The 12,306-nt window shown below is 42.8% G+C and overlaps 1 protein-coding gene across 2 annotated transcripts in view; it reads left to right on the plus strand.

Annotated features, from left to right (window-relative positions):
* Positions 1-12,306, plus strand: part of LOC127001548 (monocarboxylate transporter 3-like) — a 59,174-nt gene that overhangs the window by 485 nt on the left and 46,383 nt on the right. The window contains exons 1-2 of one of the 2 annotated variants that reach the window (XM_050866180.1): positions 3,807-3,961; positions 4,182-4,643. In XM_050866180.1, the coding sequence (XP_050722137.1) occupies positions 4,593-4,643 (51 nt within the window). In that variant the 5' untranslated portion in view covers positions 3,807-3,961; positions 4,182-4,592. Of the gene's footprint in view, positions 1-3,806; positions 3,962-4,181; positions 4,644-12,306 lie in introns of those variants that run through there. The other variant, XM_050866178.1, reaches the window with a different exon arrangement.

The raw sequence follows: 12,306 nt of genomic DNA on the forward strand, positions 1-12,306 counted from the left end.
GTGTTCAGTAGATGCATGGTCGGGGACGTGTCTGTGATACGGCTCCAAGTGTAGTATAGACTACTTATCTATTTCTCTTCATAGATTTTGGGGCCGTATCATTCTGAGACAATGATTATAATACTGTAGTACGGTTCCCGAATATTTAACCAGATTACCGAGGATGACGCTTAAAACACCTGTTTCTACATCAGCTGGTCGGGGCTCTGTAGCCTGACTTTTAAGCACACTCCTCGCTTTCTTGAGCTATCTAAGCAATAAAAAAGTTATACTATTTTTTTATAATCATCAATTAATCAATTATTTCACTATATAAATCAACCTATAGCCTATGTTATTTCATGTCATTTTTATTATAGTATTCAACCATATTTCTTCTCATTTATGAATAATACATTTAATTTGCTTTCTTTTGATACCATATATATATATATATATATATATATATATATATATATATATATATATATATATATATATATATATATATATATATATATATATATATATATATATATATATATATATATATATATATATATATATATATATATATATTTGGTATCAAAAGAAAGCAAATTAAATGTATTATTCATAAATGAGAAGAAATATGGTTGAATATTAAAGCAATAAAAAATAACATGTATAATAAGGCCCTTATTACAAGTTAATTGATTTATATAGTGAAATGATTATATAAAAAAATAGTAACTTTTCATTTGAATATCTTAAAAAGTTTTGATACAAGTTAGTCAACATATTGAAGTGTTCATATATGAATTTTTATGCAGATAGATTAATTTTTGTGGCGTCAGGAAGGTTTTTTGTCGCGGCGCGTGAAATGAGTCTGATTCGGCGAATATTCGTCGCGACTTCTGGTCGAGCTCAAGCAAAAACTATTGAATCTAGGAAGGCGTGCTTGGCGGCAAAGGAAAGCTCTTTTAATACAGACTAATGACCAGAAACAAAAATTGGAAAAAAAAATTAGAAAGCTATAAGCAAAAAACTAGAACGTGTCCAAATCGCGGCAAAAGGGCCGAAAACAGGCTGTTTTGCGACGGCTCGACGACGAACATGGAATCGAGCTATCAAGAAATCCTTCGGGTTAGTCAAACTACATTGCCAAGAGGGGCTACATGCCAAATTACAGCATTCTAGAGGCAATAGTAAGGCCACACTAGACAAAAACGGCAAAGTGTCTGGAGTTCGTCAAAATCTCTCTCGACAGGGTTTACGTTTCGAGCTCTAGCGACGAAACTACTGGGAGTAGGGAAATGTTATGCACCATATTTGAAAGCACATTGGCAGGGCTAAATCATTTGTTAAATAAGTTTTTTGAAACTCAAAAAATGAGTGGGTTTCATAGTTGGGAACTCAAAATATTTTTTCAGAGACGTTTTTTTGCGAATTTATTCGATTTTTTACCCTTTCGAATCGGTTTTCGAGTCCGGTAACTAATTAAAAAAAAATATAGCCCTTTCATTTTGCCATCGATTGATACCAAAAACTTTACTGTAGCCCCATAAATAAGGGAGTTATGGCGATTCGCACCAACGCGGTTGATTTTCCAAAATTCGCGTTTTAATGACAAGGCTGGATCAAATGTCCGTCCCATAGTATCGGGTTCAAGCACATCCTCAGTAATCACGAAAAGCTTCGCTTAGCACAACATTCGTTATTTGTTGTGGAGATCGAGGATCGAGACGGTTGTGGAGGTCGAGGTCTTCAGGGGGCGAGGAGGTTGTGGTGGTGGTGGTTGAGGATGAGGCTATAGAGGTGAAGAAGGTTGGAGGGAGCGGGTGAGAAGGCCACGGAGGCAACGTCCTTGAAATATATATGGCGATGAAAATTTGTACATTGCCTAACAGTAAGATCGGTCGTCGTTGTCGTCGTCGTAAAATTAGGAGTAAGAATAGGAGTGGTAGAAGTAGTGGTTTGTAGTAGGAACAGCGTCATCATGAATTTAAATAATAATAATAATAATAATAATAATAATAATAGTAATAACAATATTAGTTTTGGAGTGCAGGTCTGAGCAGGTAAACCCTAAAGAGTGCATTTGTGTGTATGTTTTGGTATATATCTGACTCACACACACACACACACACACACATGGTGCCAAGACAACTCTTGCCTGGCGACGAAGCCTGAAACGTAACTGTCTCTTGCATCTGCTCCTCCCATTTTCGCCCAGCATCACCACACCACACCACACCACACAACTCATCACTCCACACCATAGAGATCTTTGAAGGGAGAGGTACGGAAGTAGCCTGTGATTGGCTGGTCCTCGTGGACGCCATTGTGTGGACAGAGGAGGCCTTGCTACCTTGTAAATAAGTGTAATGCTTGCAGTTCTTGGGGCATTTTCTGCTCAATATGGGTTATGTACCGTGTCGAGCTTCAGTACAAAATAAGATGTGGCTTCACACTTTGAACATTCCTCATGAGCCAGCAAGAAGGCTTAGCTAGGCGGCAAAACTCCAAGGGAAAACTGGTTACCCAACGACAACTCCCGAGTATATTATGATGTAGATGGAAGTGACAAAATTCATGTTGTTCGAGGAGATAATGTGCACTGTTGTATCAGGAACATTAGAATTATTATGATGTAGAGGTAGCAGATGTTTGACTTTTCACACCGTTCCAGGTAGAGCACATGTTTTACGCTTGTCATGCAGTATTTGTACGTCAGTATACTTGCTTGGGCATAGGTGAATAGAGCCTGCAGCGTGAAAGACATGACACTGATTAAGAGGAGTGAACTGGACACTGACATTCGATATATTTACTCATAGATAATCTCGTTTGGTTACATGCCCCGCCTCTCTAATCTAAAAGGAGAACTGTCATGCAGCAACCATTCGTCGGCAGTCTCTGCACGCCATGGCCATTGGTCTGGTGCACTCGTCCCTTATCTCACTACATTCTTGTGCGGCGCCAGTAATAAAATTCCTTGCCATTTATACTCTTAACGCCAAAGCACTCAACATTCTGAAACGTTAGCGAATATAGTCGAAGGGTCGGTGGTGGCATCAAAATAGTAAGCATAGAAGATTAATTAACCAGTTTATTTATTTTTAAAGGGAGAATGGAATGCGCAGTGTAGAACATAAGGAGTCTGCAAAAGGCCGGTTGGGCTGTACTAGGCAGATCGTCTAACCATGGTGACGGTTCGTACTCTAGTGTGATTTACAGCCCTTGTTACGTACCGAAAACTTCAATCCGTTGAGACACAAAACACGCAGGGATATCTGTAGGAGCCTGCAAAGCGTAGTGAGCCAGACCGTCTATCCAACGGTGACAGTTCTTACTCTACTGTGATTTATGGTCTGTTGCATTTTGACACGACAGCACTGAACTGAAACTTTTTTTGGAGGTGAGGGAGGATAAGAGCATCCATAAACGATTTGATAAAGCCAGACCGTGACAGTGATCGTGACTCCTCAGTGATACATAGCTTTTATCTTATTCCTTCTTAAATATTGACTATTTGGCAATCAACTTGAACAATAAGAAGAAAAACAATATTTTCCTTAGGCGGGGGAAGGGGGAGGCTAAAAGCCTGCTGAATGTTGTAAGGCCAGACCATCTAACTTAAGGTGACAGTTCGTACACCAATATCATTTATAATCCGTCTTGTGTTGGCCGACCGCGTGGCTGCTACTGAACGGCCTTGGCGGGCGAGTCAACAACAACTCTGCGCGGGGCGGCGTAGGGCAGTGCGGCGCGTGGCTCACTGCAAGCACCCCCGGCCACCCCGTCACAACAGTGACTGAGAGAGAGAGAGAGTTTATCGTTGCAAAAGTACACATCAAAGGAGAACGGAGGAGCATTCCATCCCAACCCCCAGGCAATGCATAATGTGACTTGTAATAGTACAAGAAACGTGTGTACAATATTCCTGTCACTATGCTGTAGAGGCTATGATAAGATCCGGAATATAATGATAGAAAAACTGGTAAATAAATAGTGCATGAAACCAACAGTCAGAGAGAGAGAGAGAGAGAGAGAGAGAGAGAGAGAATATCTTTGTGTATGATGGTTTTCTTACGAATCCCCCAGTTTGATAATAGCAACAAGAACAAAGAAAACAACAATGATAATACGAATAATTAAATAATCACGAAAACCGTTCACATCATCGTCATTCACGCCATTTCTTTCCTCTTCCACACCAGACGGAAGAAGGACACTGATAAGGCACAGCAAAAGGGAACATCAGAGTCTGTGAACAACCAAACAACGCCTTCTGTGCTGTGGCTGTTGCAAGTACCCGTCCAGGGCGTCCGTACCAGCACCAGGGGGCAGGAGTGCAGTCGCTCAGAGTGGCACTGTGGCGGTGAGTGGTGCCAGAGCTCGCCGCTAAGGGGCCTTCGCGGGGTCGAGGACGAGACCGAGGAAAGGAGAGTGAGTCCTTCCATTTGTGCGGCCTTCGAGAACTAACATGAGGGCGATGTGCGGGTGCTGAGTGGTCGGGGGCCGCTAAGTGACCTGTGTGTGTTGACGTGTGTGTGTCTGGCTGGCGGGCAGCAAGGCGGGCAGTGCCTCAGCCACCACCGTTGTCGCCGCTGTACAGTTCAACCGGCGCCATGCAGGGGAAGGCAGCCTCGTCGGTGAGGATGAAGACGGAGCGGAGCGTGGTAAGTGTTCCTTCGCTGTTCACGTTGATAACCTTTTTTCTTTATCTCCCTTCTCCTTTGTTGTTTACTTGCAACAATAAACTATCAATCGATCATCTTTACTTGCATGATTGACTTCGCGCAGTTGGCATGCTCTTTAATTAGCACGTGCCTGTACTTTTTTTTTTTTTTTTAATTGTCTTTCAGGAAGCTAAGTTGGTAAGTTTGTCATTACTGTTCCTCAGAATGCCTCTTCTTTACATGCATATTTTCAGTCCTTTATGGTTGTTGAAATTCTAAGTACTTTCCCCCTCCTTCATTCATCCCCTTTCGATAAGTGTTTTCCAAAGAGGTTTTCTCCTAAACCTAAAGGATGCCGCGGGTTACACAGAGCAGCTCCTGTACGCGATAGATAGAAAGATAGATATGATATGGATAGATAGACAGACAGACAAAATGGGATCTTCTGTCACGGTGTTGAGAAGTACTTACGTCACAGCCTGTTAGTATGCCTAGGGATAAAAAATGACAAGAAAAGGTTCGATATGCTTCTTTATCTCACCCTATGAAATACAGACTTACACAACGGTCTGAACGGCGTACATACAATCTAATATTTGATAATGATTATGCTTCGATGCCTGTTACCTCACCTCGGTCATTATGCAAGGCTGTATGTAGAGAGGGCTGGGGAGTCAGTAGGGGAGAATCATCCCTTCCACCTGAATATTTATTGGTCTTGGATGGAGTTTGGCATATTTTGTAGGTTATGCTTCATTGCTCAAGACTCTATAGTACGCTAAACTAATCCCTTCCCCTTCCCCAACACACACACACAAAAAAAGTTTCTTAATGCGGTCATAGTTGTCACGAAATGTATAGCCTACTTCCACAACTCCAGGTAGGTAGGACATACTGAAGATTCACAATAACCTCCGGAATCACTAATTCTACTTAGTATTTTGTCGCAGCTTTGCCATTTCAAGTCACTATACATTCGTACTCTATTAGTTAACGTACTGTACAACGCTAGGACAGTCTTTAATCCACGCTATAACGAAGTAAAAAAGAAAGTAGGAGATATGCTTGAGATGCTTCTCTGATTTGGGTCACGAGGTTCACACTCCTTCAACGCTCTGTGCAACCCAAGGGCAGTCCCTAACTCCCACAAAAGCCTCACTAGAAGCCTCAATGGGAGTGACTGCTGACGCTTTATCCACAACACGACGTGACATGGAGACTTGGACATTGTTTAGCGTGACATGTAAAGCGTACTAACGTCAGACTGTAGTAAGGGTCTCTCTCTCTCTCTCTCTCTCTCTCTCTCTCTCTCTCTCTGTGTTCAAGGGCATGTATATATGACGAGAACTTAGTGAATAGTATCTACCTTGGCAACACCGACGAGAGAGAGAGAGAGAGAGAGAGAGAGAGAGAGAGAGAGAGAGAGAGAGAGAGAGAGAGAGTTTGATTGACTGAAACTTTACTCTCAGATTTTATCCACATGTGAAGAAGAAAAAAAAAACCGATTTACGACCTGCATGAACCCAGAGAGAGAGAGAGAGAGAGAGAGAGAGAGAGAGAGAGAGAGAGAGAGATGCCCAGTTAACCAGTTTTCTTTGAGCGCTTGACGGGAACCTTTCATCATACCTACACGTTTTAGATCACATGGAAAATAATCACACTCTTTATTTCTCATCATCATCTATCTCGCTGTTCCTTTCACCTCGCCTCCATTTCTCCTCCTCTCCTCTATATCCTTCGTGCAACTTTTCCTTCTCTCTCGGCGGCCTGTTCTGGGCAGCGCATGCTTTTGGGGACACGAATAACATCAACTAATAACATCATTCAAGAGGAAGGTATCAGGACACCTCACGAAATTGACTGCGCTTTCGGCCACCTCTTCGGATTCTTTACAGGAGCAGCGAGTAGCGGGCTTTTTTTATTGTTTCCTTTGTTTTAGTGCCCTTGTGCTGTCTCCTTTGCTGTAAAAAATAAAGAAAATAAAAAAGCTTGGGAGTTACTAACGCGGATGGCCTCCCTCGCCTTCTATAAATCCGTTCTTCTCGTTCTGAGCAGCGCGTGTGTCTGAAAACATCGAGAGTATGAAAAAGGCCTCAAAGATCAGCGTTTATATCCACTTTCTGACTTCTCCTTTCGTAGCTACACCGTCTATTTTCATTCTTCTCTTCTATTCCTATCTAAGTGGCACGCGTAAAGGTCGGAGCGTGAATAAACAAATAAATAACATAAAAAAAAGAGAGCAAGCTACCCACCACGTGCTACCTTCGATCTAGTCCCCACCAGCTCCTCCCAGCTACACCCTCTCTTCTCCTTCTCCTCCTCTCTCTGTGCGGGCGGGCGGAGAATAGCAAGAAAAGTATGCCAATGTTGGGAGCGTTTACTGCCACGTGCTTAGTTGCCTTCCTCTCTGCCTCACCCTCTTCTTCCCTCCTATCCTCCTCCTCCTCCTAGTACACGCCCCCGCCGCGCCCACTCTGCGACGGAGAAGACTATGGTTATGTGCCAAGCTCTGTGTGTGTGTGTGTGTGTGTGTGTATCGCCACTGCCAGCAAACTCGCGGAAGACGAGGGACAAAGCAGATTTTTTACCAAGTTGTCCACCACTGTTCTTGCTCTAGATTTTTCTTTCTCTCTCTCTTCCCCCCCACGTAGCAGTTCTCGGTGCCTCTCTCTCTCTCTCTCTCTCTCTCTCTCTCTCTCTCTCTCTCTGGCAGATGTTGACGCACTTACGGTTGGGAAAAGGGTAAAAAAAAGTGTGTGGGCTTCCCTCTTAAAGTGACTTCCCCCATTACATGAGAGAGAGAGAGAGAGGAAGGGTGGGGATGACGCGAAGGACACCTGATTTTCGTGTGTGTGTGTGCGTGTGAGCCTAATCGTGTTTTCTTATCTATTGAACTCTAGACTCGAGGCAGACAGAGGCCAGACACCTTTTTTGTGGTGACCCTTATAATCTTTAAAGGTCTGTGCTCTCTTGTGGTCTGAAGAGTGTGTGTGTGTGTGTGTGTGTGTGTGTGGTGATGGTTAAGGCTCTTGTCATGCTGATGAAGAGGATTAAATATTCGGAGACAGCAGAAAAGGTTACTAAGGAACAGACGAAAAAGGAAAGTGATTATTAAGAAAAAAAAATGTAATACTGTAAAGAACGGGAAGAGGAAGGAGGACTAGGAGAGGAAATGGGTCTAGATTGAAGGAGATGAAAATGTACTTAAAGGAGATTAAGAGGAGGAAGAGACGCATTAAGGTGATGAAGGAAGAAGATCTGGAGAAGGAGGAGAAGAGAGCTTGAGAATAAAGGAAAAAAGCCAAGTTAGATAATTCCTCGTGTGAGAAAACAGCGTGAAGAGATAAAGAAAGAAAAAATGAGAATAAATCAAATCAAGACGAAGATTGTTTACGTAGAAGACAACGGAAATTGGGAATGGAAAAGAGGAAGAGGAGTTGGTTGTGGTGGTGAGGAGGAGGGTATGACGATTATAAGAGCTGAACAAGACAACAGGAAGGAGGATGTGAGGGGAGGTAGAGGAGGAACGTGGTAAGAAGACAACAGGAAAGAGGGAAGGAGGAGGAGTGGGCAGAGGAGAGGAGACCAAGAAACGAGAGAGAGGGATGAAAGGAAAGAAAGAAAGGGAAGAAGGAAGGAAGAATGGAAAGTAGAAAGAAGGCAAAAAACTAACGAACGAACGGAAAAACAAACGAATGGAGAAGGGAAAGGAAAAGCGGGAAGGAAGGAATAGAAGGGAGGAAAAAAAGGCTCAAGAAATGGAGAGATAATTGAAAAGCCACTGATAACGATTGAATTTGAGAGAGAGAGAGAGAGAGAGAGAGAGAGAGAGAGAGAGAGAGAGAGAGAGAGAGACGTGTACACCAAGCTATCTACATACTGGTGGACAGGAATGACTCAGTGACGTGTGGCCGCCAGAAATAACTGTGTTCCCTTTGTCGTACTTAATCGAAATGAAAGAAAGACCCAGAACCATCACCACCACCACCACGTGACGTCATACTTTAAAGGGCAATGACTTGGGCTAAATTTGCCGCCACTGTTACGAATACCTTTCTTTATATCTTCATTCCTATTGTACCCTTCGTTCACTCCTCCTTCTCCTCCTCCTCTTCCTCCTCCTGTTCCTCTGCTTACTCACGAATGTTCTCTCCTTATACCCTTATTTATTTACACCCTTCACTTTTTTTTCTCTTCCTCTTCATCATCATCTATCTCGCAGTTTCCTTTTTCCTTTTTCCTTTCCTCCACCTCTTCTCTCCTCCTCTCTCTATATTCTTGTAACTTTTCCTTCTCTCTCCTTCACTCTCGTTTTCTTCCTCTTGCTCTCTTTCCTTTATTTTTTTCCCTACTCTCGGTTATCCCACGTACTCTTCCCTTCCCTCTCCCTTCCCCTTCTTTTCTCTTCCCTTTCTATCATCTCAAATACATCCCCTCCCTTGCCCACCCCTTCCATCTCTTTCTTCCTCTCTCCCTTGGACCTCTTTCTTTCCCATGCTTCTTCCTCCTCCCCGCTACTCTCCTTGTCCTCGTCACACCTGCCTTCCCACACACCTGGTTACTTTTCTCACCTTCGCTTCGCCACCAAACCGTCTGCTGTGTTGCCTGTGTCCGTCACCATATGCTCGCCAATTCAACCGTGCCCAGAATTTTAGGTAATGTGGCTTGCTCGGGGACTGGCCAGTGATATACAGTAATTTAGGAAGGGGGCGGGGCTTATCTACCAAGCTAACGTGTATCGAGTGCAAGTGGATGCGAAGTAGAACTCAACGATTATAAACACCTGAATTTCCTGTCTGGTTTCTTCTCCCTGATGTTGTTTGCTCGCTGGCTGCTACTGGTCTTGATATGTCCGCTTTCACCCTCTGGTCTGGTTCACGTGGGCAGACACACACACACACACGCACGCGCGCGTAAGGTCATGCTGAGAGGTAGGCTAGGCTAGACTACTTAAAACCCTGTATATATGTGTGTGTGTGTGTGTGTGTGTGTGTGTGTGTGTTCTCCTCTACCCCCTTCTTCATCTCTCCTCCTCCTCCTCTTCCTCCTTGTGTGATAGTTTTAAAAATAATGTAGCACAGTTTACATCAATCCTTCCCGCTTTTCCTTGTAAATTAACTGGAGTCTTTCGCAAGAGATAAGGCGTGCTTTTCTTTTTCCTTTTTTTTCTTCTTATTTTTGTCTGAAGGTTGACTGAGAGGGAGGGAGGGGGAGGGAGGGAGATAACCGTTCCTACTCTTTTTTCTTCTTAAATTGTACAACTAGCGAATAACTGTGGATCTGACTCAGGGAATATGGATGGCACTCACTATATAAGTTATCTGTAGAACTTTGCACTAATACCTCCTTTTCTATATTCATCTTCTCCCCTTCTCTCTCTTCTCTCTCCCTTCCTCCTCCTCATCATCATCTTCCTCTGTTACACTTCCTCTTTGGTTTGTTTGCTCTCCCTTTTCCTGCTTATTCTCCTCCTCTTACTTTGTTTTTTTTCCTCTTTTTCCTCTCAATCATGTTTCTTCGATTCTCCAGGTTCTCTTCCTCTTTCTTTTCCTCCTCCTCCTCCTCCTCCTCCTCTTGTTTGCTTCTCTTCCCACTTCCTCATGGTTGGTCTGTCATACACGTCCTTCGTGAACTCCAACCTTACTGCATTACTGTTTCCTTTGTCCCTCCTCCTCTTCCTGCTCATATACATCCTTCTCTTGTTTTTCTTCCTTTCCTTTATCGTCATCATTTTCTTCCTCCTCACGTTATCATCATTTTATTTTTTTCCTTTATTGTTACTACTACCACCATTTACTACTACTACTACTACTACTACTTCTACTACTATTACTGCTACTACTACTATTTTATCACTCCTCCTACTCCTCCTCATCTTTTTCTTATTATTATTTCACATTCTCTTCCTCTTCCTCCTCTTCCTCCTTTTTTCCTCCTCTTCCACCTCCTCCTCCTCCTCCTCCTTATCATCATCATCATCATCATCTTCGCTTTGACAGATAAAAAAAAAATCTAATTACACCATGACATGACTGACGGCCGCTCCTGACAAGATGAAATGACAGCTGACGTGTGTGTGTATGTGTGTGTGTGTGTGTGTGTGTGTCGAGGATGGTATGCATGTCTCATTATAGCCCAAAGAAGCTAGCTAGATAGGTCTGTTTGTCTGTGTGTGTCCACCCGTATGTTTGGTTTGCCTCACTACATAATGATGCTGTTGTTTGTGACCTATAATACGGTGTTGATGCGTGTTGTGGTGGGCCGGGCCAACGTTCCCAGATTGTCGTACTCAGCCTCCCATGTTTGCCGATTTCCAACCCCAAAACTGCCTCCTCGACCCCAATAACTGCCTTCATATATAGTTATCGTTAAAATGGTTAATTATTGGTGTTTTTTTGGCAATAGCTATGACTCAGAAACCGGTAAATACGAGGCTCTGAGTACGATAATCTGGCAACGGTGTGGTGGGGGTCCGTTGTGTGTTTTTTGTTGTAGTTTATCATATCTTGTTGTTTGTTGTACCACCATTATCACTTCCACTACCACCATCATGTTTTATTTATTTTTTTTCCCCTCTGGTGGTGGTGGTAATGAAGTTTCCATTAGTTTGTTTGCAGTCCTTTGTTATTGCGCTGATCTGTGTGTTACGGTGTTTGTTTGCACTTATTTTTTTACGGTAAAGGAAGCATCTCAAAGGCGGAAACAAAGTAGAAAAGAGAAGCCCGCTGATCACTGCTCCTATATAAGAGAGTGTACTCGTAAATGAGAAGTCAAAATAAGTCTGTTGCGGGTGGTGTGTTGATACTCTCGCTAAAGTATTGCTGTGTTTGTTTGTGGTTTCCTATGGTTGCTATGTGTGTGTGTGTGTGTGTGTACGAACTTATGGTGTTTCTTTCCACTGTTTGTTTTGGTGTTTAAGTGTCGCGGTGTTTGTTGCAGTGACCACCAAGCTGTTTGTTATGCCTTCGGAGTGTGTTGCTGCATAGGCTCCGAAAATGGACGTGTTTGTTGAGATATCCTTCTTGTCATCGGTAACATTAGCAAGCGGGTACTCGTATTCTCTCTCTCTCTCTCTCTCTCTCTCTCTCTCTCTCTCTCTCTCTCTCGTTCTAAATCATGTTAAGAGATAGTCTAGATTCAGTCATTATTTTATTTATAGGATGTTGTGTAAAGATATTCTCGTATCTGTTTGCGTTCAGATCCTGCTACTCCTTTTTTATTATTATTATTATTATTATTATTATTATTATTATTATTATTATTTTTATTATTATTATTATTACTGTTGTTCTTGTTGGTGATGATGTTATTACTACTACTACTACTACTACTACTACTACTACTACTACTACTACTACTACTACTACTACTACTGCTACTTATCTGTAACCCTTCTCAGTCACAGGAAATGTTGAATATAAGTGAATAGTGAAATGCCGAGTCATCCGTCAAACAACGTCCGCCTTTGGAGAACGCTCGGTTAAATAATACCGACTGAAGCCCTCTTTTGTGACTTGGCAAAAGGTAGTGGTGGTGGTGGTGGTGGTGGTGGTGGGGTTACCTTGCATTATTATGTTACTGTTATACATGATCCGTGTGTGTGTGTGTGTGTGTGTGTGTGTGTGTGTGTCAGGGGGGCAGTTGACTACAGAGTGGCATGGTG

The sequence above is a fragment of the Eriocheir sinensis genome, chromosome 21 (genome assembly GCF_024679095.1).
Source record: "Eriocheir sinensis breed Jianghai 21 chromosome 21, ASM2467909v1, whole genome shotgun sequence".
Classification (NCBI taxonomy): Eukaryota; Metazoa; Arthropoda; class Malacostraca; order Decapoda; family Varunidae; genus Eriocheir; species Eriocheir sinensis.